We start from the raw sequence: 26,146 nt of genomic DNA on the forward strand, positions 1-26,146 counted from the left end.
ATGAGTCAGAGAGATAGTAGGAAGTATTTCTTCAGTCATAGAGTTGTAAGGCAGTGGAATAGCCTAGAAAATGACGTAGTGGAGGCAGGAACCATGCACAGTTTTAAGACGAGGTTTGATAAAGCTCATGGAGCGGGGAGAGAGAGGGCCCAGTAGCAACCGGTGAAGAGGCGGGGCCAGGAGCTAAGACTCGACCCCTGCAACCACAAATAGGTGAGTACACACACACACACACACACACACACAGTGAAAACTATATGGGGGGGTCCACAAGGCCCCTTGCTGGAAACTGTACTGTTTCTGACCTAAGTGATACACAAGTCGGTGAGCTATATAAGCAAACTATATATTACTCGAGTCAGTGTGTTCCTGGCCTCAAATGTTCGGATATTAAAAAGAGGAAAAATTGGTGGATTCCAAGAAATACTACCTGGACAAACTGCAGGATTGCTCACTGGTTTATAAAGGAAAAAACGCTGCCTTGTGAAAATATTACAATTCTGAGAGGAGCCGAGTGAAATCAGACAAGCTGTGCAGAGGACAGATTGCATATGTGTTGGCTGTCAGAAAGCGTTTGGCTGTCAGATACGCCAGAAAGCAGTACTAGAAGCTAGATGTACAAGTTTGATTGTTAGGAAGCTAACTTTACTCTGTGCCACTTCTACCTAGAATACAATAGAAGGAAGCATGGTACAAGGCCAGGGTTGGAAGACCAGTGTTGGTCACAACCATGTGGTCGTTCCTCCACACATCCCCTCAAGGAAGGCTCCTTGACGCTGGTGAGGGCTCTTGATCCAGGGAATTGGATCTGTGCTCCAGTTCCCTGAATTAAGCCTGAATACCTTCCACCCCTTAGGTGCTGTATAATCTTACGGGTTTAGCCCTTCCCCCTTGATTACAATCCTCCATGCATGTGGTCGTTTCTCCACGCATGAGGTTCCTCCACGCATGTGGTCGTTCCTCCACGCACGAGGTGCCTCCACGCATGTGGTCGTTCCTCTACGCATGTGGTCGTTCCTCTACGCATGTGGTCGTGCCTCCACACACATTCTCTTCAAATGTGTCGTGGCTCCACATACAGCAGTGAAAACAGGGAGTAAAAATTTATTCGTGAATGTTTTCAGTCCCCCCTGAAGGCTGGTTGAAATCTCTGGGGAAATCTGCACCAGAGTTAACTCTCGAAGAGGAAATTTCATCAAACGTTTTAAATTGCCAAAAATATATTAGTTAACTGGTAAACAAATTCTCTTACGCCATTTTTTAAGAATACCAAAAAAATTATCCATTTTTTTTATTGCTAGAAAATCAGTAAGGACCAAATAAGTCTTGTCAATAATTTTGTAACAATAGAGTGTTTTTGTGGTGCATAGACCCCTGGCTGCCTTCCAGACCCCTGGCTGCCTTCAAGACCCCTGGCTGCCTTCAAGACCCCTGGCTGCCTTCAAGACCCCTGGCTGCCTTCAAGACCCCTGGCTGCCTTCAAGACCCCTGGCTGCCTTCAAGACCCCCGGCTGCCTTCAAGACCCCTGGCTGCCTTCAAGACCCCCGGCTGCCTTCAAGACCCCCGGCTGCCTTCAAGACCCCTGGCTGCCTTCAAGACCCCTGGCTGCCTTCAAGACCCCTGGCTGCCTTCAAGACCCCTGGCTGCCTTCAAGAACCCTGGCTGCCTTCAAGACCCCTGGCTGCCTTCAAGACCCCTGGCTGCCTTCCAGAGGAAGCTGAACAGATAACTAAAGTCAGTACCCTATCAGCCGAGCTGTGGTTCGTACTTTGGACTACGTGCAGCCAGCAGTAACAGCCTGGTTGATCAGGCCCTGATCGACCAGGAGGACTGGGCCGCGGGGGCGTTGACCCCCGGAAGACTCTCCAGGTAGTAGCATTGTTTGTAGTCAATCTTGTTATTCTAGTGTTACGAGTTAAGGTCTGGTGGTAATAATGATGAGATGATAATAATAATAGTAATAATAATAATAATAGTAATAATAATAATAATAGTAATAATAATAGGACTAGTGAGGTGATCCGACGTCCAAATTGATCCGGTCACAAAATTGTATTTTTGCGTAGTCAGTTTGTGTATATATTCTGTATAATGGCACTATTGGCAGCTATCATGGAGGGATGTGTGGGAAGGGGCAGCCAAGGGGTTGAAGGGGTCTCCTGAAGCCTTAGGCGCAGCCCGGGGGCGGCGACCCCTCGTACACACGACACACGAGATTCAGCAGGTCGACCTGAGCCTCGACTAAATTATCCTCAGTGAATTCCTGCGAAAGAAAGGAGTATTAGTGGGACTGGTACACACACACACACACACACACACACACACACACACACACACACACACACACACACACACACACACACACACACACACACACACACACACATTACATATATATTATACATTGGTAGACAGTGGCGTCAGTCAACAAATAGTAATTCAACCATTTTAGGCAGGGGGAACCTACAGTATATTTAACGATGTTTCACCCTGACGTTTCGCCCCTTTTGTGGGGTAAAATAAATGTTTTCCCATATTTTCTTTTGAAATGCCTTGTCTTACGTGACTTAACAGAGGGGACACAGTTCTGACAAGCAGCATACAAATAATGGCAATAAACTGCGAGAAAATATTAGCAGACTGAAAGGATAATCCAGCAAGTGGCTGCTGGAATTCAACCCCGAAAATTCGGCAAAGTCCCGAAGATGGAACCTGAGGAGATACTACTGACGATTTATCATCAATTGAGGTTATGCAACTACGGGAAGAAAAAAATAGATAGTCTAAGCCTCCCTCCATAGGAACACACGAAGTGTAACGTGGTAAATCTGAAATGCATTTTCAAGCACCTGAATGAGTCCCTTTGAAGTCTACCTTCGAGTATGCACCACCAGAGTGACGCCTTCGCTTGATCTGTGCACCGTAAGTCGAGGAACTTCAGGGGTTTTCATCTAAATTATTAACATAAAAAGGAGGAACGCTGCAGCAGGCCTACTGGCCCATACTAGGTAGGTTCTTGTTAAACCCAAACCCACTGATAAAAATATTTGCCCAACCCGTTGTATACCCAGTTGGGGTTTATATTTCACGTTGTGTCGCGTTTATACTCCCTTCTTTCGTCCCATCTTCCCTTCCTTCTTCCCTTCCTTCTCCCCTTCCTTTCCTCTTTCCCTCCCTCCCTCCCTCTCTCCTTTCTTCCCTCACTTCAAGGTGAAGGTCGTTCAGTCAAAGAAATTAGAGCATCTCTCTTTTTTTGTAATCAAACCTGATTACCTGCCATTCCCCAGACGCTGTGTGACCTTTACGGATGCCCCGCTTCTCCGGGATTATACAGCAACCTCTTATAAACTCTGCCGTATATTTTATCGTATGCGATTCAGAAAGTACAGTTAGAATTGTAATAACCCCTGGAAAGGCCTTTCTAGTAGGTGCTATACAATTTTCAAAAGACTTTTTTTTAAACTTATTTACGAACATTTGCATTAGACGAGTTTTTAAGAGAAGTGACGGTAATAATCCGCTTCAATGTATAAGTCCCACCTCTTAAGTTTTGACTATACGTATCTGTTTTCTGTGTCTCACAGAGAACTTAACCGAGCCATGTTTACATTGTTACGTGTCCTTACCGTCGCCTCTTACTCTGTAAAATGAGCGATGTAAAAAATACTTACGTCATTGATTATAATCCAGGGCATCCAGTCAGGGACGGGGTCGAGGGCCTCTTGCTTCTGACCTTGTTCATACAGCAGCAGCTCTCCATCCACTGACTCGGCACACTGGTTGATGGGGTCCCACTCCACTCCCACCTCCTGGGCACACTGTCAACCAGAAGAACAAGTCAATTAGCATATTTCAAGTCTTTGCATCACATACACATTCGCCAGTCAGCAACAATCAGTTTGGACGATCTAGACTAGATTTACCACTCTTAATTACAGTTACAGTCAACATTTGTGTTTAGCACACTAGGAAAATACAGTTTAACAGAATGCCTCGCAGTCCTCTTTTAGGCTGTCTGGTGAGAATTAATTACGTTCAACCTTTACGACATTTAACCACATTAGCCATGAGCTATTGTTGCAACCCCTGAATGGGTTGCAATGTATATTTTATGTATATATATATATATATATATATATATATATATATATATATATATATATATATATATTACATGTATATTACCTTTTCATATAATTTTATATTGCCTATATTTGCGATAATAGCTAAATCTTAAATATATTGCTTTATATTATTATTAGACTTAGTTATGTTGTTAGGTAGGATGTAACACATATATTATGTGCTCATAGTTCAAGTCATGATTGCCTAACTACTGTAATTATCGCTCTTTGCTCGTTACTCTGCCGGCTTCTGTTGCTGAGCTGCAGCTGTCCACAGAGCTATCACGTGATCGAGGGGGGAGGGGTGATCACACCTTGCCTGAAGTATTCAGTCCAGTCTAGACTCTCTTGGTGGTTGGACGTATTCCTGACAAGTGCATAAATCTCCCTTATTGGCTCTTGTTGGAAGATCGTCTATAGCTTTCTTGTAGGTTCTGTGGGACTCTGTTCACAGAACATTGGATAGACTTAGTGATTTTCGACGTTGTACTGAGGTTGTGTGTCTCAAAGACACTCTGAGCAACTCAGGTCCTCAGCTGTAGCTTCTGACCTAACTTGTACTGGTATCTGTGTACTGTCACAGTCGGGGATTTTCTTATGCTGAACTTAGATTCAGTAGTATGGGAGTTTTGTGACTTGTGGAGGATCTGCTGATGGTCCCTACTTAGTGTTGTTATATTATCTCCTTGTTCCTGATTCTGTGTCGCAGTTGCTTGTTATATTGCTATTGGGCTTAGCATTCTTTTTATTGTCCAAGCAGACTGTTCTGATATCCAGTTGGTCAAGAAGTTAGTTAATTTGAGGACTTTGTCAGTCACTTGTTTAAGTCTAGTCGAGTCGTGAGACATAGCGAACTACTTAGAGCACTTACACACATACACACTAACTTATTTGTACATATTTGTAATATCTTATTAAATGTTAATTTACCAGACGGTACTTAAGACTTATAAATGTTATATGTGCTTTCAGCACAATACTACTGTTACAAGAGAAGTGATTATTATTATTTTGTTGATTACTGTGATTAATTCAATTTGATATACACCTAGACAACTTAATAAATTTATTAAATTTTAATTTCTCTAGTTAGTAGCCTACCAGTTGTAATCCTGAAGCACTATTGAATCATACTGAATTCTAATGGATAATTGGACAAGGATACTGACTAATTGTTACGAAAACCCAGTAACAGGCTGGATGCTAGAAGGGCAGTCCTTTCTAGTATTCACTGGAGATCTCTAAGCTTTTAGAATCGCGTTTTTTTTGTAACGGCTATCAACCCCCATTTAAATTGGATAAATATGGATTTGAGAAGGACCTGCCTAGCACGGGACGGTAGTTAAAAAACACAGGGGATATATAACAATTTTAAGGTTTTTTGTCTACCAGGGACACATTGTTAAATTTCCTGGTGAACTAATGTTTCAAATAAAATGGAAAAAAAAGGCATGTTATTAACATTTGTCGGTAAATAAAAACTATTGATATACTGGGTCAGTATGCTCTTTATTTCGCAGATGCTTCACCAACCTGTGACCTTATCAGTACAATACAGGAACAAAAACGGAAGTCTAGAGAAAAGGTAATCAGTCTTTGAGCCTCGCAACAAGAGGAGGTAATCAGTCCCTGCGAGGCGTGGGGACTGATTACCTCCTCTTATACAGTCTTCTGTTTATGTTCTTGTACTGATTATATATAGCTGTGTGAGACGGACATATTGTTGGTGGGAGACACTTGTGGAGGGTACTGGTGCAAGGCAAGACTGGTGGATAGAAGGAATCGTGGAGGGCAGGGATGGAGGACACAGGTGGTAAAGAGGTGTGGAAAGTTACTTAAAGGTGCAGAAATAGAGGACAAAAATAGGACATAAATACGACGAGAAGATTTAAGACAAAATTCATATACCTGGAAAGGATTTTAGGGGTCAAAGCCCCGCGGCCCGGTCTGTGACCAAGCCTCGTCAAGTGGATTTGAACTTCACCTCTCACCTTTTACCTTCAGATCAAAGAGACAGAGAAGAGAGACAAAGAGAGATTTAATCTAAGAGGAGCAAATAATCTAAGTGAACGAGAAGATACAGAAAGAACTAGTTCACTGCTTGAAGCCAGGGTTTTAGACTCTAAACAAACAACTCGTACATAAGATCACAGTAAACATGTTAATCACAGTATGCAAAATAACCACAGCGAAAAAATAATGAAATTCCAAGCGCTTTCGTGATTTCCCACATCATTCTTGACAATGTGAAAAATCACGAAACCTCTCGGAATTTCATTATTTTTTCACTATGGTTGTCTTGCACATGTATGACTGTATAAATAAAACACATGTGCATCGTTTTGCAACTTGTAGATATCACTCACCAGAGGCCTCTTCTATCCAATACAGTGAGGGAAGACTTGGTAAATAAAGAAGACGGGTGTAAAGTAAATAAGACTGGTGGAGTACAATATTTCCACCTGACGACAGCGTCTTGGTGGACCAGAGTCAGCTTGGCTAAAGCTCTTACAGTATTACAGCTCCTGACCCCTCTAAGGAGGTTCCTTGATGCTGGTGAGGAGGCTCTTGATCTAGGGAATTGGATCTGTGTTAGATTTCACTGAATTAAGCCTGAATGCGTTCCGCTCCCTTCCTTTCCCCCATAGGTGTTGCATACTCCCTACAGGTTTAGCGCTCCCCATTATAATTCTCTGGTGTGTAGATATGTACCTAGTTGACTCTAATTAGAGCCACCTGGCCGACTGGTTAACGCACTGGCCTGTGACTTTTACCACTCGCTTGCCGTGCATTCAAAACTCTTCCTGTTCCTTATTTGTTTACTTTCTCTGTATATAAGTCCTGCTTGTCTCTACTTCATTAGATGGCCAGTTGTTGTTCCTACACATCATGCATGCATTGAGGTTGTTTATACAGCATCCATGTGTGTGTTATTGGATGTCTCCATCTATGGCAGTTTCTCCTATGTAGACTTTCTCACAGTCCCAGCATGGTATACTTATAATAATAATCATTATTTCTACAGTACATATACAAGGTGTACAAGCCTAACTGACATCAGTGTTATATTTCTGTATAGAAAGCCATACACAAATAACCCGCACATAAAAGAGAGAAGCTTACGACGACGTTTCGGTCCGACTTGGACCATTGACAAAGTCTTTTATGTGCGGGTTATTTGTGTATCGTTCCAGTCACGGTGTTGTGCCTTTTTGTTATTTATAGAAAGCCACTTGTTATATAGAGCATATCGGGTAAATTAGGTCAATTTTGACTTAGGATGCGACCCACACCAATCGACTAACACCCAGGTACCCACTTTACTGTTGGGTGAACATTGGAAACACGTCCGGGGATCGACCCTCGGACCTCAGTGTGTGATCTGAGTGCACTAGGGATCGAGCTACAGGGTACACCACCTTTAATATTCACATTCCCCTACCATCGTATTACTTTTGCATATAGTGAATTGTTTGAAGAAGCTTATGGGTTTAGTGCTTCCCCCTTGATTATAATAACTAATGAAGAAGCTTATACCAATTGTAGAATACACGAAGAGTGTGTTAATGAAACATACGGTTCACTACATTTGATTGAATTGATAAAGTCCCTGGTGGACAAAACGTCTTCTCAGTAATACCATAAGCCACATATTGTCTATGTATAAGGCGCCCCACGTCGACTATAAAAGTATGTAAATTTCTGAGGTAATATCTGAGTGATGGCAGGAGGAAGGTAAGTGAACCCGGTGACCACAAGGTGCACGGTGTCAGTGGTCACCAGATAGACTGGTGACGGACCAACAATTGTAATCTGGAGTAAATACTATAACATTACTGAGTTCTAAAGAGTCAGCAACTTGGGATGTTAACCCTTTGACAGGTGTATTAACCAGCTCCTGGTGGGCGAAACGTTGTTCTTGTGTTTATTTGCCTAATATGCTGACATTGATTCATTCTCTCCTTTTCTCTTCATTTTATCCCTTGTTTAACACTTCTCATTTTGTCCTTGTATACTTTCCCTTCCGATTATCATTTTACACTGTAAAACCTCTCGCACACTAACAATAAATATACATATCATGGATCGGGTGGGGCTTGAAATTATGGTAAGCGAGTCCTGAAACTCAGAGGCCAGTGTGTTAACGCACCGGCCTGTGACTTTCATTACTCAACATGGGTTCAAATCCCACCCGTTCCATGATTTGTTTGTAGTCGTGTTATAGAGGTCAATAGAAGCTAAGACCATGGATATAGGAAAGTACTGGTTTGGAAATGGGATAGTTAACGAGTGGAATAGTCTGCCTAGTAGGGTTATTGAAGCTAAAACCTTGAGTAGGTTCAAATTTAGGTTGGATAAATACATGAGAGGGGTTGGATTTGAATGGGATTTGCACACGAGTAGATACATATATCAAAGCTTAAATACATGGGTGGGTTTAAGGATCTGCCTTACATGGGCCAGTAGGCCTACTGCAGTGTTCATTCTTTTGTTTTCATTATGACTTACCCTCTCTCCTTCGTCGGGAGGTGATTCGCCGGTCATGAGACAGATAGTGAAATCAACGAAGGTGTTATGTTCAACGATGATGCTCTTAGCGCAAGAGACAACGAGGTTCCCGTGGCACTCGTTGGCCCCGTGTTGGCACTCGAAGGTATAGCCGTCTTCTGAAGGTGTTACCTGCAGGAGTAGTCATGACAAAGATAACCCAATCCTCTGTGCTGAAGTATGCTAGGGAAATTATCCTGTGTGACAGGATAACTATCCTGTGTGATGGAGTGTGACAGGATAACTATCCTGTGTGATGTAGTGTGACAGGATAACTATCCTGTGTGATGGAGTGTGACAGGATAACTATCCTGTGTGATGTAGTGTGACAGGATAACTATCCTGTGTGATGGAGTGCGACAGGATAACTATCCTGTATGATGGAGTGTGACAGGATAACTATCCTGTGTGATGTAGTGTGACAGGATAACTATCCTGTGTGATGGAGTGTGACAGGATAACTATCCTGTGTGATGGAGTGTGATAGGATAGCTATCCTGTGTGATGTAGTGTAACAGAATAACTATCCTGTGTGATGGAGTGTGACAGGATAACTATCCTGTGTGATGTAGTGTGACAGGATAACTATCCTGTGTGATGGAGTGCGACAGGATAACTATCCTGTGTGATGCAGTGTGACAGGATAACTATCCTGTGTGATGGAGTGTGACAGGATAACTATCCTGTGTGATGTAGTGTGACAGGATAACTATCCTGTGTGATGTAGTGTGACAGGATAACTATCCTGTGTGATGGAGTGTGACAGGATAACTATCCTGTGTGATGGAGTGTGACAGGATAACTATCCTGTGTGATGTAGTGTGACAGGATAACTATCCTGTGTGATGTAGTGTGACAGGATAACTATCCTGTGTGATGTAGTGTGACAGGATAACTATCCTGTGTGATGTAGTGTGACAGGATAACTATCCTGTGTGATGTAGTGTGACAGGATAACTATCCTGTGTGATGTAGTGTGACAGGATAACTATCCTGTGTGATGTAGTGTGACAGGATAACTATCCTGTGTGATGTAGTGTGACAGGATAACTATCCTGTGTGATGTAGTGTGACAGGATAACTATCCTGTGTGATGTAGTGTGACAGGATAACTATCCTGTGTGATGTAGTGTGACAGGATAACTATCCTGTGTGATGTAGTGTGACAGGATAACTATCCTGTGTGATGGAGTGTGACAGGATAACTATCCTGTGTGATGTAGTGTGACAGGATAACTATCCTGTGTGATGGAGTGTGACAGGATAACTATCCTGTGTGATGGAGTGCGACAGGATAACTATCCTGTGTGATGGAGTGCGACAGGATAACTATCCTGTGTGATGTAGTGTGACAGGATAACTATCCTGTGTGATGTAGTGTGACAGGATAACTATCCTGTGTGATGTAGTGTGACAGGATAACTATCCTGTGTGATGTAGTGTGACAGGATAACTATCCTGTGTGATGGAGTGTGACAGGATAACTATCCTGTGTGATGGAGTGTGACAGGATAACTATCCTGTGTGATGGAGTGTGACAGGATAACTATCCTGTGTGATGTAGTGTGACAGGATAACTATCCTGTGTGATGTAGTGTGACAGGATAACTATCCTGTGTGATGTAGTGTGACAGGATAACTATCCTGTGTGATGTAGTGTGACAGGATAACTATCCTGTGTGATGGAGTGTGACAGGATAACTATCCTGTGTGATGTAGTGTGACAGGATAACTATCCTGTGTGATGTAGTGTGACAGGATAACTATCCTGTGTGATGGAGTGTGACAGGATAACTATCCTGTGTGATGGAGTGTGACAGGATAACTATCCTGTGTGATGGAGTGTGACAGGATAACTATCCTGTGTGATGTAGTGTGACAGGATAACTATCCTGTGTGATGGAGTGCGACAGGATAACTATCCTGTGTGATGTAGTGTGACAGGATAACTATCCTGTGTGATGTAGTGTGACAGGATAACTATCCTGTGTGATGGAGTGCGACAGGATAACTATCCTGTGTGATGTAGTGTGACAGGATAACTATCCTGTGTGATGGAGTGTGACAGGATAACTATCCTGTGTGATGGAGTGCGACAGGATAACTATCCTGTCACAATCCATCTTTACTTACCGGCACAGAGTGACTTAAAGAAAAAAAACACATCCATCATCACTCGGTCAACAACAAATCCCAATAATGATAAAAGAAAGTAATGAATAAACTACAAAATGGTGTTTTAAAAACGAGATGGAAAGAAAAGTTAACGAAAACTAAGATACGAAAAAATATATTCGTGAAAACGTAGTGAAAAACTATTTTCCTTTCCAGGGAAGGTGCCTTGATGCTGGTGAAGGTGCCTTGATGCTGGTGAAGGTGCCTTGATGCTGGTGAAGGTGCCTTGATGCTGGTGAAGGTGCCTTGATGCTGGTGAAGGTGCCTTGATGCTGCTGAAGGTGCCTTGATGCTGGTGAAGGTGCCTTGATGCTAGTGAAGGTGCCTTGATGCTGAAGGTGCCTTGATGCTGGTGAAGGTGCCTTGATGCTGCTGAAGGTGCCTTGATGCTGGTGAAGGTGCCTTGTTGCTGGTGAAGGTGCCTTGATGCTGGTGAAGGTGCCTTGATGCTGGTGAAGGTGCCCTGATGCTCCTGAAGGTGCCTTGATGCTGGTGAAGGTGCCTTGAAGCTTCTGAAGGTGCCTTGATGCTGCTGAAGGTGCCCTGATGCTGCTGAAGGTGCCTTGATGCTGAATGTGCCCTGATGCTGCTGGAGGTGCCTTGATGCTGCTGAAGGTGCCTTGATGCTGCTGGAGGTGCCTTGATGCTGCTGGAGGTGCCTTGATGCTGGAGGTGCCTTGATGCTGGAGGTGCCTTGATGCTGCTGAAGGTGCCCTGATGCTGCTGGAGGTGCCTTGATGCTGCTGGAGGTGCCTTGATGCTGCTGAAGGTGCCCTGATGCTGCTGGAGGTGCCCTGATGCTGCTGGAGGTGCCCTGATGCTGCTGGAGGTGCCCTGATGCTGCTGAAGGTGCCCTGATGCTGCTGAAGGTGCCTTGATGCTGCTGAAGGTGCCTTGATGCTGCTGAAGGTGCCCTGATGCTGCTGGAGGTGCCTTGATGCTGCTGGAGGTGCCTTGATGCTGCTGGAGGTGCCCTGATGCTGCTGGAGGTGCCTTGATGCTGCTGAAGGTGCCCTGATGCTGCTGAAGGTGCCCTGATGCTGCTGAAGGTGCCCTGATGCTGCTGAAGGTGCCCTGATGCTGCTGAAGGTGCCCTGATGCTGCTGGAGGTGCCTTGATGCTGCTGGAGGCGCCTTGATGCTGCTGAAGGTACCTTGATGCTGGCGAAGGACTTGATCCAAGGCAATGTATCAACCCTTCCATCCCGTGGATTCAGTCCTGAGTATCTGCCATTCCCAAGAGGTTGTATGACCCTACGGGTTTAACATCTTCCCGTGAGTAGCAGCAGAAGAAACACTTCCATTTTTTTTTTTTTATCTTCCAAGAGAAGTATCTCAAAAGAGTGTTTAATAATAGTCACAATTTAAAGTAGATAGTTTAGTATGGTTTATATATATATATATATATATATATATATATATATATATATATATATATATATATATATATATATAAATGTCGTGCCCGAATAGGCAGAACTTGCGATCTCGAGCTAAAGTAGCAATCGTTCATCTTGCCATATATCAAACACGCTCACGACAAGTCCAAGAAAAAACCTTTTTACCCCCTCCCTCCAACCCTTCCTAGTACCCCGTATGCAATAAGTTTCTGTTTCGCTCCAAAAACCACCTCAACAACCCTTCTGAACAGTTTTGGTAATCTAACGCAAAAAACACATATATCTTGCAGCTGTGTTTCACCCACGCTTTATAAGTATATAATACATTATTGTCTCCACAACTAATCTAAAATATATTCACCTCATCTTTCATAGACCCATTGACACGTCCACGTGCCGAATAGGCTTGCGATCTTGGCTTAAATAGCAACGCTCATGCCATTCTTGTGTATGCAATAATTTCGGTAACGAAAAAAATAGGTAGTATTAAATTATTGTTTTCTAAAATAAATTGATTCTAAGATTCTTTTGGTGCAAAATTAAAAATTTATACATTAACATTAATGAAAAAAATATATCTTTCAACGTATAAGAGTAAATTTTAGAAAGGACTTAATTTTTTAAATGAGTTCTTGCCAGTTGACCAGTTTTACATATTCGGCACGACATATATATATATATATATATATATATATATATATATATATATATATATATATATATATATATATATATATATATATATATATATATATATATAAAACGCACAATTAGTCAATTCATATATTGTAATACATGCTTAACATATAATTATCTTCTATAATTGTTAGTAAAGGATTATTATCAGTTGCTTAGAATTAAGTAGCAGGAGTTAGAAAAATGTAAATAATAAAAAGGCTTTAACATAAGCTGAAGCAGGTAACAGCGAGCTTGTAAATGATGGGAGGAACACTTATGTGACACACACACACACACACACACACACACACACAGGATGTTCCAGAGATGGGACACAGAAACAAGGGGTCATACTTGGAAGTTGAAGACTCAGATGAGTCATGAAGATGTTAGGAAGTATTTCTTCAGTTATAGAGTTGTCAGGAAGTGGAACAGTCTAGCAAGTGAAGTAGTGGAGGCAGGAACCATACATAGCTTTAAGACGAGGTATGATAAAGCTCATGGAGCAGGAAGAGAGGACCTAGTAGCGGTCAGTAAAGAGGCGGGGCCAGGAGCTGAGTCTCGACCCCCGCAACCACAATTAGGTGAGTACAATTAGGTGAGTACACACACACACACACACACACACACACACACACACACACACACACACACACACACACACACACACACACACACACACACACACACACACACACGAAAACTTACACTAGCAAACCCATACGCTGTGAGTTCAACTTGCAGTATCTCTGGAACGGCCTTCCAGGTCGGCTGTAACTGATCCACGAAGAAAGCGATGCTGTCTGGACACAGAGTCTCGAAATAGACGTCCACCTTGACGGGGTCTGCAACGTCCTGGAGGTGACGGACAGAGACAGATACGTCAATTTAGGCTCTACGACTTCTTTATGTGACGTACACAGCAGACAGGTACGTCAATTAGGGTCTGCAGATGACAGGTATGTCAATTACTCGTGTCTGCATAACTTTATGCATACGGATCAAAGGTGTAATCACTTTTGATCCTATTCCTAGGATCAAACCTCATTACATCCCATTGTCCCAGACTTTGTATCACAGAAATCCCTCCAGGGAGGTTCCTTGACGCTGGTGAGGGGCTCTTGTTCTTGGGAATTGGATCTGTGCTCCAGTTCCCTGAATTGTCTGACCACCTTCCATCCCTCCCCCCACAAGTGCTGTATAATCCCTACAGGTTTAGCTCTCCACCATAACGTATCACAGAAAACCTTAAGAGATTTACCATTATCTTTTGGCTGTAATAATTATAATAGTAATACCTTAATTATAAATTATATGAATTATATTTTATTATATGGATTATGTTAAGTTGATATTAACGGATACTGTGAAGCCTGTGTTTGTAAAGGTTCTTGTGTATGGTTGTTTAGCCTGTGTTTGTAAAGGTTCTTGTGTATGGTTGTTTAGCCTGTGTTTGTAAAGGTTCTTGTATATGGTTGTTCAGCCTGTGTTTGTAAAGGTTCTTGTATATGGTTGTTCAGCCTGTGTTCTATACGTCAGTCTTTCTTCAAAGATCCAGTTTTTGGTATTTTGATGTCAGTGATAGTCGGTCAAGCAGCTGGTGCCACATTTGGCACTTAGATGGCAGTTATGCTCAGAGACATTGAAGTATTATGGAAGTGCCGGTCATTTCCAAGTCTCGTTATAAGTAGTAAGTAACATGGATGTTTGTAAGTACCAGTTGTGTTTTACAGCAGTACCAGGACATACCAGGACATACATTTATATAGATTTATATGCAAGACAAGCCACAGGGGACTGAAAATCTCTTTCTCAGGTACTTTCACACTTCAGTGCGTCATCAGGAGCTGTGCAATGTTGCAAGGGACACCGCGTTGTTGCCCTTGCAACATTGCAAAGCTCCTGATGACGCACTGAGAAGTATGAAAGTGCTTGAGCTAAAGGTTTCCCCCCTCCTCCCCCCCCCCCCCCCCCCCCCCGTGGCTTGTTTTGCATTAAGATCACCTGTCTGCGATTGTTTTACACTGTGTGTGTGTTAGTTACCATTTTGTCCTAGGTACATGTCGATTAGACACTAGGCCTGTTGTATAGTGTGTGTGTGTGTGTGTGTGTGTGTGTGTGTGTGTGTGTAATATTTATATAAACACATCTGCCGTTTCCCACCTAGGCAGGATGACCTAAAAAGAAATGCCTTCATCACTCCTCACTCCATCACTGTATTGCCAGAGACGTGACTATACTACGGTCGAAAAACTGCAATATTGTTGCCGTTTACTGTTCAACTTAAACTAGGGGCTGTTGGCCAACACTGAGATAGTGTACGTGAGATACAGTTATTGGGGAACAAATTTTAGCTTTCTTTTATTACGTTTTGTTGTTCTTCCATTAAGAAATTCACAGAAAAGAATTTGTATTACAAACCTGAGCAGCAGCAGTGGCTACCAGAAGAGCCAGAAACAGCTGTACAGTTGTAGCCATGACAGTACTGTGTAGGGGACTCTGCAGGCTAACAGGGGTTCGTTCTAAGCAGTAATGTCTGGATGATACTGATAACAGGGACAACGAGGCACTAGAGACAGTGATAACTTGAGGAACCCTCAGAGTCTTAGTAACACACACAGACAACTGGTATTTATGAAAGAGTACGACGTCATAGTGGAAGAAGAGTTGCCACTGAATTTCAGACAATTTGGAGATTGATAACATTACAAATGGAAATAAAGTTTGTATTTTTTACACTGTTGCCTTAAAGGGGTGCTCTTTGATGCTGGTGAAGGGCTCTTGATCCAGGACTAAATATGATTCCCTAGGTGTTGTAGGGCCCTTACTAGTTTACCTGGAGTTTACCTGGAGAGAGTTCCGGGGGTCAACGCCCCCGCGGCCCGGTCTGAGACCAGGCCTCCTGGTGGATCAGAGCCTGATCAACCAGGCTGTTGCTGCTGGCTGCACGCAAACCAACATACGAGCCACAGCCCGGCTGATCCGGAACTGACTTTAGGTGCTTGTCCAGTGCCAGCTTGAAGACTGCCAGGGGTCTGTTGGTAATCCCCCTTATGTGTGCTGGGAGGCAGTTGAACAGTCTCGGGCCCCTGACACTTATTGTATGGTCTCTTAACGTGCTAGTGACACCCCTGCTTTTCATTGGGGGGATGGTGCATCGTCTGCCAAGTCTTTTGCTTTCGTAGTGGGTGATTTTCGTGTGCAAGTTCGGTACTAGTCCCTCTAGGATTTTCCAGGTGTATATAATCATGTATCTCTCCCTCCTGCGTTCCAGGGAATACAGGTTTAGGAACCTCAAGCGCTCCCAATAATTGAGGTGTTTTATCTCCGTTATGCGCGCCGTGAAAGTTCTCTGTACATTTTCTAGGTCGGCAATTTCACCTGCCTTGAAAGGTGCTGTTAGTGTGCAGCAATATTCCAGCCTAGATAGAACAAGTGACCTGAAGAGTGTCATCATGGGCTTGGCCTCCCTAGTTTTGAAGGTTCTCATTATCCATCCTGTCATTTTTCTAGCAGATGCGATTGATACAATGTTATGGTCCTTGAAGGTGAGATCCTCCGACATGATCACTCCCAGGTCTTTGACGTTGGTGTTTCGCTCTATTTTGTGGCCAGAATTTGTTTTGTACTCTGATGAAGATTTAATTTCCTCATGTTTACCATATCTGAGTAATTGAAATTTCTCATCGTTGAACTTCATATTGTTTTCTGCAGCCCACTGAAAGATTTGGTTGATGTCTGCCTGGAGCTTTGCAGTGTCTGCAATGGAAGACACTGTCATGCAGATTCGGGTGTCATCTGCAAAGGAAGACACGGTGCTGTGGCTGACATCCTTGTCTATGTCGGATATAAGGATGAGGAACAAGATGGGAGCGAGTACTGTGCCTTGTGGAACAGAGCTTTTCACCGTAGCTGCCTCGGACTTTACTCTGTTGACGACTACTCTCTGTGTTCTGTTAGTGAGGAAATTATAGATCCATCGACCGACTTTTCCTGTTATTCCTTTAGCACGCATTTTGTGCGCTATTACGCCATGGTCACACTTGTCGAAGGCTTTTGCAAAGTCTGTATATATTACATCTGCATTCTTTTTGTCTTCTAGTGCATTTAGGACCTTGTCGTAGTGGTCCAATAGTTGAGACAGACAGGAGCGACCTGTTCTAAACCCATGTTGCCCTGGGTTGTGTAACTGATGGGTTTCTAGATGCGTGGTGATCTTGCTTCTTAGGACCCTTTCAAAGATTTTTATGATATGGGATGTTAGTGCTATTGGTCTGTAGTTCTTTGCTGTTGCTTTACTGCCCCCTTTGTGGAGTGGGGCTATGTCTGTTGTTTTTAGTAACTGTGGGACGACCCCCGTCTATGCTCCCTCTCCATAGAATGGAAAAGGCTCGTGATAGGGGCTTCTTGCAGTTCTTGATGAACACAGAGTTCCATGAGTCTGGCCCTGGGGCAGAGTGCATGGGCATGTCATTTATCGCCTGTTCGAAGTCATTTGGCGTCAGGATAACATCGGATAGGCTTTTGTTAATCAAATTTTGTGGCTCTCTCATAAAAAATTCATTTTGATCTTCGACTCTCAGTCTGGTTAGCGGCTTGCTAAAAACTGAGTCATATTGGGACTTGAGTAGCTCACTCATTTCCTTGTTGTCATCTGTGTAGGACCCATCTTGTTTAAGTAGGGGCCCAATACTGGACGTTGTTCTCGATTTTGATTTGGCATAGGAGAAGAAATACTTTGGGTTTCTTTCGATTTCATTTATGGCTTTTAGTTCTTCCCGCGATTCCTGACTCCTAAAGGATTCTTTTAGCTTAAGTTCGATGCTTGCTATTTCTCTGACCAGTGTCTCCCTACGCATTTCAGATATATTGACCTCTTTTAGCCGCTCTGTTATTCTTTTCCGTCGCCTGTAAAGGGAGCGCCTGTCTCTTTCTGTTTTACATCTACTCCTCCTTTTTCTTAGAGGAATAAGCCTTGTGCATACATCGAGTGCTACCGAGTTAATCTGTTCTAGGCATAAGTTGGGGTCTGTGTTGCTTAGTATATCTTCCCAGCTTATATCGGTTAGGACTTGGTTTACTTGGTCCCACTTTATGTTTTTGTTATTGAAGTTGAATTTGGTGAATGCTCCCTCGTGACTAATCTCATTATGTCGGTCTGGGGCTCCGCGCATACATGACTGAACCTCAATTATGTTGTGATCTGAGTATATTGTTTTTGATATGGTGATATTTCTTATCAGATCATCATTGTTAGTGAAGATGAGGTCTAGTGTATTCTCCAGTCTAGTAGGTGTGTATACAGGGAGTCACGCTGATGAGCCAAAGGGCCTCACGATTGTGAGTGGACCAAATTAGACGTAGAATTGGTGAGATAAGTTCCATATACAGTTTAAAGAGTAGGTATGACAAGACCCTGGAATGCCTGACGATATCTTCACAGCCCTACTGAAGTCTCTTACATGAATACCATCCTGAGTGATAGAATAAGTCAAGGTAGCCGTACACTCCGGATGCATTCAGTTTCAATAAAGGTTGCCAGAAACCGGGAAGGTCGACAAAAGTCAGGGCCAAGAGCTAGGAATCGACCCCGAGCAAAGAAAAATGCGAGTACCACAAGGAGAGTATACATTTGCACACTGACTTTTATTTAGAGTCTTCGACTTTGATTCTAACGTTCTCTCATTTTGATGCTCTAGCACTGACTGTGAATTTAGACTCTCTCGTATATGTGGAAATTCCTTGTTATCGTACGCTAATTTTTACTGTGGTGTGTGTGAGTGAGAGATGATACGTGTGCCTTTCCCAGGAAACTTATTTTATTGATTAACACAATTAAGTACACGCATAACTTTGAGCCAACACCTGAATACCTCCAGCAGGTACTGGAGTTTCTTGCGCGCGCGCACGCACACACACACACACACACACACACACACACACACACACACATACACACACACATGTGAACGACATGACGGAAGGGTTAGACTCAGAAGTGTCCCTGTTTGCAGATGATGTGAAGTTAATGAGGAGAATTAAATCTGATGAGGACCAGGCAGGACTTCAAAGAGACCTGGACAGACTGGACACCTGGTCCAGCAAATGGCTTCTCGAATTTAATCCTGCCAAATGCAAAGTCATGAAGATAGGGGAAGGGCACAGAAGACCACAGACAGAGTATAGGCTAGGTGGCCAAAGACTGCAAACCTCACTCAAGGAGAAAGATCTTGGGGTGAGTATAACACCGAGCATGTCTCCGGAAGCACACATCAATCAGATAACTGCTGCAGCATATGGGCGCCTGGCAAACCTGAGAACAGCATTCCGATACCTTAGTAAGGAATCATTCAAGACACTGTACACCGTGTATGTCAGGCCCATACTGGAGTATGCAGCACCTGTTTGGAACCCGCACTTGATAAAGCACGTCAAGAAACTAGAGAAAGTACAAAGGTTTGCGACAAGGTTAGTTCCAGAGCTAAGGGGAATGTCCTATGAAGAAAGATTAAGGGAAATCGGCCTGACGACACTGGAGGACAGGAGGGTCAGGGGAGACATGATAACGACATATAAAATACTGCGTGGAATAGACAAGGTGGACAAAGACAGGATGTTCCAGGGAGGGGACACAGAAACAAGAGGCCACAATTGGAAGTTGAAGACACAAATGAGTCAGAGAGATAGTAGGAAGTATTTCTTCACTCATAGAGTTGTAAGGCAGTGGAATAGCCTAGAAAATGACGTAGTGGAGGCAGGAACCATGCACAGTTTTAAGACGAGGTTTGATAAAGCTCATGGAGCGGGGAGAGAGAGGGCCTAGTAGCAACCGGTGAAGAGGCGGGGCCAGGAGCTAGGACTCGACCCCTGCAACCACAAATAGGTGAGTACAAATAGGTGAGTACACACACACACACACAGGGAGGCAACAACGAGTCGTGGTATGTGACGAGGTGTCGGAGTGGGCGCCGGTGATGAGCGGGGTTCCACAGGGGTCAGTCCCAGGACCGGTGCTGTTTTTGGTATATGTGAATGACATGACGGAAAGGATAGACTCAGACGTGTGTCTGTTTGTAGATGATGTGAACTTAATGAGGAGAATTAAATCGGATGAGGATCAGGCAGGACTACAAAGAGACCTGGACAGGCTGCAAGCCTGGTCCAGCAACTGGCTCCTCGAATTTAACCTCGCCAAATGCAAGGTCATGAAGATCGGGGAAGGGCAAAGAAGGCCGCAGACAGAGTATAGGCTAGGTGGCCAAAGACTGCAAACCTCACTCAAGGAAATGGATCTTGGGGTGAGTATAATACCGAGCATATCTCCTGAGGTGCACATCAACTAGATAACCGCTGCAGCATACGGACGCCTGGCAAACCTAAGAATAGTGTTCCGATATCTAGTAAGTTTTATTCATGTATACACAAATACAGTTACATAGATTATCATACATGGTATAGGTAGGAAGCTATATCTTGCAATTTTCCGGCACCATCGTACCAGCCAGAGGCGTAGTACGACAGCTCCGGTTGGGTCATGAGGCCGCGGCTTCAGTCGTCGCGGTCAGAGAGGAATCATTCAAAACTCTGTACACCGTGTACGTCAGGCCCATACTGGAGTATGCAGCACCAGTTTGGAACCCATACCTGGTCAAGCACGTCAAGAAATTAGAGAAAGTGCAAAGGTTTGCAGAAAGACTAGTTCCAGAGCTAAGGGGAATGTCCTACGAAGAAAGGTTAAGGTAAATCGGCCTAACGACACTGTAGGACAAGAGGGCTAGGGGAGACATAACGACATATAAAATACTGCGAGGAATAGATAAGGTGGACAAAGATAGGATGTTCCAAGGATGAGACACGGAAACGAGGGGTCACAGTTGGAAGCTGAAGACTCAAATGAGTCAGAGATTTTAGGAAGTATTGATTTAGTCATAGAGCTGTCAGGAAGTGGAATAGTCTGGCAAGGGATGTAGTGGAGGCAGGAACCATACGTAGTTTTAAGACGAGGTATGATAAAGTTCATGGAGCAGGAAAAGAGAGGACCTAGTAGCAATCAGTAAAGAGGCGGGGCCAGGAGCTGAGTCTCGACCCCTGCAACCACAAATAGATGAGTACAAATAGGTGAGTACACACACACTCAAACTACCATTGTTTTTTTACTCAGAATAAAAACTCTGCTGAAGGACTGGTTTACTGCCCACATTTTTCCCCTGGATGCGACCCACAATAATCGACTAACACACGGATATTTTTATTTTCATTGCCAGGTCAGCAGGGGTATATGGGAACTCATCCATGTGTTTTCACTTGAGAACGACAGCCAAAGACCTTACAATCAACTTCATAAGCTCTCTATTTGGAAATTAACAAATTAAAGCATTTTAATATATTTTATAATTTTATAATGTTTGTATAACCCGTAGGAGTTGTACAACGTTCGCGGAATGTTAGGTAAACAGTAGTACACTATCCTATTACGAACACAGATGGCACTTCCTGGCCTGTTGCACCTGGCCTTAATCCAAGTTATCAGCACTGCGAGCACTCGGGGCAAGACAAGGTCAAAGCAAACACAGTAGTAGTTTTTTAACCTTTGTATTCATTTACCAGTATGTACAATATTTATATAGTGGCCTTTAAGGGTTTAGCTCTTAATTATTATAATAAGATATTAGTATGATAAGACAGAGCAGAGCCGTACAACAGGAGTGGATTTGACCAGAGTAAGAGCGTGTCTGCCATCCATGTGTGGCACCACCTGGGCTGGAGGAAGCTGGTTCTCACTTGATTGGTAGGTTGAACTGGACATTTAATAAAACAGTGGGGACCCAGATCTATTATACTCTGAAATGCCAGTTTGCCGGTGGAAAAGCCATGCCACTGGCTGTGTGATAAACGTCGAATCAAGTGTAACATAGCACACGCCACACCTTCCAACACGCCTTTTGCACTCCACGACCGTGATTAATTTATTAAAAACAACTAAATCCGTTCGAGACCACTGATCTTAAATCTATTTCTGGTCGAGTTACAGCTGGGCATATTCAATCATTAACAAAAAATACTTTTTTTCTTTACATGATCGTTATCAGTTTTCAGGATTTTCCACTCGACAGATAAAATTTAAAATTACTTTGGTGAGAATTCAACATGTTTGTTTGAGTCAGAGAGATGATAACACCTGTCAGAATATCAGACTTTGGAATACAAAAATCCGTGAGAATACATAAGCATACTTGGAGTATATCTGCAGAGGGTTTAGGGGGTCAACGCCCCCGCGGCCCGGTCTGAGACCAGGCTGTGAATATTAAAATGAAAGTACGGGAAATACACGGGGTTGAGAGTACATTGGTATACATGAGATTATTGTATTTAGAGGGAAGTGATAAACCCTGGAAGAATGTAAGGTAATCAGGTTCGATCCTAGGAAGGGGAGCAAAAGGCCCACTCTTGGATCAAGAGCCCCTCGCCAACATGAAGGAGCTTCCCTTGCCCGAAATGCTCTGCATAACAAGGGGCTTTCTATATAGTAGTATGTCATTGATGTCAGCTATGGTCTGTATACATATAATAATATATTTATTTCTACAAGTATATGTGTTTAAGAACGCACAAGCACGTGATCATATGCGAGTACATGGGAATGGTAGATAACAATAATTTACTGTCTGTACCAAGGTTATTTCCTAAGAAACGGCTACTGTCTAGGTGCGCACGTCTCTTCAGAGTTCTGTCTCGTGTTCTTTCTGTCACAGCAACTTGGGCACTTTATACCCTCTATAGCTCTTTCTCCTGATGTTCTTCCTCATTCATCCTCTATGGAAGAGGTGTTACAAATCTTTATCATCTCTGTTCACTCTTCAGAGACATTTTCAGTTTCTTGGACCTAATGTAAAACATCAAATTTATGCAAGAAAGTTTATTTTGGTACTGGTACACAAGTACAGGAGGGCCTTGCATATACAGCAGGTTAGGCTACCGCTGTAAAACGAAACATAACTTTTTTGTCACTTTCAAATGCAAATAAAATCCTGACAGCATGTTTACACAATCATATATTAAGTGAGCAATTTAGCTAGGCCCAAAAAGCATATACAGTGCACACATTATTAACTTTAAAATATTTTCGTACTTAGCTTATAATTAGTGGTGAATATATTTATTGTAGGAAGTCTGAATGAAGAATAGATATAATTGAAAACCGCTGCATTAGCAAAACGCTGTAAAGTGAAGCAGTGTCAAGCAAGTCCCATCTATACAATTATCATACATAACGTAAATTACCTAAGACTTGTGTCCATCAGGGTCTACCAGTTGTGCTTACTCTGTGCTAGAAACAATTGGTATGGGGCCAATACATCTACAACAAAACTATGAGCTGGTTCAGAGCTTTCCAACAAGGAAGAATACATGTATGTCATGTTATACAGAGAGCAAAATTAACTTGGAAGACTTACATGTCCACTGTAACTACCACTATATCCACAGTCGGGTAAAAAATCGAAAATTGGTTGCAAAGCACTATCCTGAGTCTGCTCTTCTAAACAGTTGCTGGCAAACGTACAGGAGACCCCTGATAAAGTTGTCACTCTTCTTCTCCCTTCAAATGGTGGCCAATGGCCTGATGGCAAAATTTCTCGCTTCAAAGGCTAAGGCCCGGGTTCGATTATCGGCAAGGGTAGAAACATTGGGCATGTTTCCTTATACCGGTTGTCTATGTTCACCCATCAGTAAAAATAGGTACCTGGGTGTTAGTCAATTGGTGTGGGTCGCATCCTGGGACAAAACTAACCTAATTTGCGGGGAATGCTCTGCATAACAAGCTTTCTATATAGTAGTACGTCATATTATTATTATAATCAAGGGGGAAGCGCTAAACCCGGAGGATTATACAGCACCTGGGGGGAGGATGTGGAAGGCATTCAGGCTTAATTCGGGGAACTGGAGCACAGATCCAATTCCCTAAATCAAGAGCCCCTCACCAACATCAAGGAACCTTCCCTGAGGGGTAGTACGTCATAGACGTCAGTTAGGCCTGTATTCCTTGTGCATGTATTTGTTGAAATAAAGGTATTAAATATTCGGTTTTTCCTATACGTTGATGATTTCGCTGTTGCTTGTGCAGGTGCTGACTCTTCAGTGTTGCTGATCGTGCTTCCTGCTGTGACCACCTCAGATAGGGTAAGTTTTCTATTTCTAAATCATTATTATTATAATCAAAAAGAAGCGCTAAGCCACAAGGGCTATACAGCATATTTCTAAATCAAACATAATTTTAGCAAGACCCCCTGTTAAATTAGTCCTGGAAGCCTTGCATAACTTCCCTGAGCTGCCTCTCATAGTCCCCTGAACTTACCTAAGCTTTCAAAGCGCTAATTTGTTTTCTTCAAAGGATTGTTATAATCAAAAATAGGTGTTGGACCCACTAAGGTCGTACAACACTTCAAGGGAAGCTCCTTTATTCTGACTTCTGTTTAGGGACCTAGCAAAAACTTATTTCTTTGTGCTTATTGAAATGTAACATAACCAAACTTGTCCAGTATACAAAATTATTATTATTATAATCAAAAAGAAGCGCTAAGCCACAAGGACTATACAGCCCAGTATACAAAAGACGAGGGGAACAGGTCAAATTTTTGGATAGCTTGTAGCACACTTTAGTGGATTTAGCGCTAAGCTAATTATGATTTTGGTAATAATAATAGCCGAGAGTTGGAAATTGCCACAAATGGTGAGGTAGACATAGACGCAAAGGAGACAGTGATGAGAATTGATTACACATGGAACTACTGATCGACCCCAGTAAATGTCCTCGGATCAATCTTTCTGGAAAAAAAAAAAAAGCTTCATTCCAGACACCATCGAGGGGTTTAGGATCATCATTTAACATATAGCATGAGAATGAGACAAAGTTTTCCAGAGTAAGGTTAAGGTTGCAGTAAGAAAGTGAGCATTTTGGCATAGGAGCAAACTTGAATTGTTGAGACTTTCCCAAGGATGAACACAAAAGCAAGATATACAGTGGTTGTAAAGGTAGATAAATTGTGACATCAGTGTGAATACGAAGAGTTATCGATAAGGGCGTAATAAATAGGGTCGATCAGTTAACCTACTAATATCGGTAATCCTTCTATACACGGAAGGATCATGAAGGTTGTGAAAGTGGACAAAATAGTGGAGACAGAGTATCGTGTCAGTGTTGCAAAGACTGAGTATTTGACTCTGTATACAGGCTCTTGGGTAGGGAAGATCAAAGCCATGAGACAAATGTAACCCTTGACCATGAATGGGATAAAGTTTTGAAAGAGTAGCAGGAGAGTCTGAGAATACTGTACAGTTGGTCACCCTAGTCGAATTCAGATAACTTTCAGCTTTCTGTTTTATCTTATACTTCATCAAAAATTTACAAATTATATTTGTGGGGAAAGCACTAAACCTTTTACAACCCATACAACAATTGGAGAAAGCCAGTCATATTTGATTCAAGTAAGGGAAGGGGCTGCTTATTCCTTCAAATAATAATAATATTAATAATAGGCATGTTACATAGGAATTAGTAGAGGCATGGTTAACATTTATGAAATTCAGGATAACTGGTTAGCCATACTCGAGTCCTGGAAGTAGTGCCTACACTCTGAAAGAGGGGTGGGAATTGCAGTTTGTAGGGCATCTGGGCTGTAGTGTCAGCACACCTCTGGTAAAACTGAGCAAGTAATGGTGAAAGCTTTGTTTTTTCGGGTCACCGTGCCTTGGTGGGAGACGGCCAGTATTGATAAATTAAGACACATGTGCATCTCTTGGGTATCTTTATTGAGGAAACGTTTCGCCACACAGTGGCTTCATCAGTCCATACGTAGGAGAAACTTGAAGAACAGGAGGAGAATGAGGTAATCAGTCCCTCAAGGTTGAGTCGATGTGTTCAGTCCATCATGTCGGTTCTCTGAACCATTCATCTACAAACCTGTCAGACACTGCAACTTCTTGGGATCTTAATACTTAGGAACTCTTCGCTTGCCTAATTCTTGGGCATGACCTACTTCCACATTGAACAAATGTGACACCACCTATGACTATTGCACCTCTCCTGCCATACGGTTTATAAGCTGCTTCTCCGCTCATATGCCGTATTCTATTCAAGATTGATGAACACATCGACTCAAGGTTGAGGGACCGATTACCTCATTCTCCTCCTGTTCTTCAAGTTTCTCCTACGTATGGACTGAT

The 26,146-nt window shown here is 42.9% G+C and overlaps 1 protein-coding gene across 3 annotated transcripts; it reads right to left on the reverse strand.

The window, feature by feature from the left end:
* Positions 1-1,278: 1,278 nt before the first annotated feature.
* LOC128700374 (gamma-interferon-inducible lysosomal thiol reductase) lies at positions 1,279-17,255 on the reverse strand. Of its 3 annotated transcripts, XM_070100130.1 has the most exons (5): positions 15,347-15,542; positions 13,634-13,780; positions 8,635-8,805; positions 3,673-3,819; positions 1,279-2,264 (listed from the first exon to the last, which is right to left on the reverse strand). In XM_070100130.1, exons 1-5 carry the CDS (start codon positions 15,401-15,403, stop codon positions 2,169-2,171), a joined length of 618 nt encoding a protein of 205 aa, XP_069956231.1. In that variant the 5' UTR covers positions 15,404-15,542; the 3' UTR covers positions 1,279-2,168. The 3 variants fall into 3 exon arrangements, 1 of the variants encoding a protein (XP_069956231.1); XR_011394009.1 differs by lacking the exons at positions 1,279-2,264; positions 8,635-8,805; positions 13,634-13,780 and having other exon boundaries at positions 3,687-3,819; positions 15,347-17,255; XR_011394008.1 differs by lacking the exons at positions 1,279-2,264; positions 3,673-3,819; positions 8,635-8,805 and having other exon boundaries at positions 13,643-13,780; positions 15,347-17,255.
* Positions 17,256-26,146: the final 8,891 nt, after the last annotated feature.

Source organism: Cherax quadricarinatus, chromosome 71 (assembly GCF_038502225.1).
Source record: "Cherax quadricarinatus isolate ZL_2023a chromosome 71, ASM3850222v1, whole genome shotgun sequence".
Classification (NCBI taxonomy): domain Eukaryota; kingdom Metazoa; phylum Arthropoda; class Malacostraca; order Decapoda; family Parastacidae; genus Cherax; species Cherax quadricarinatus.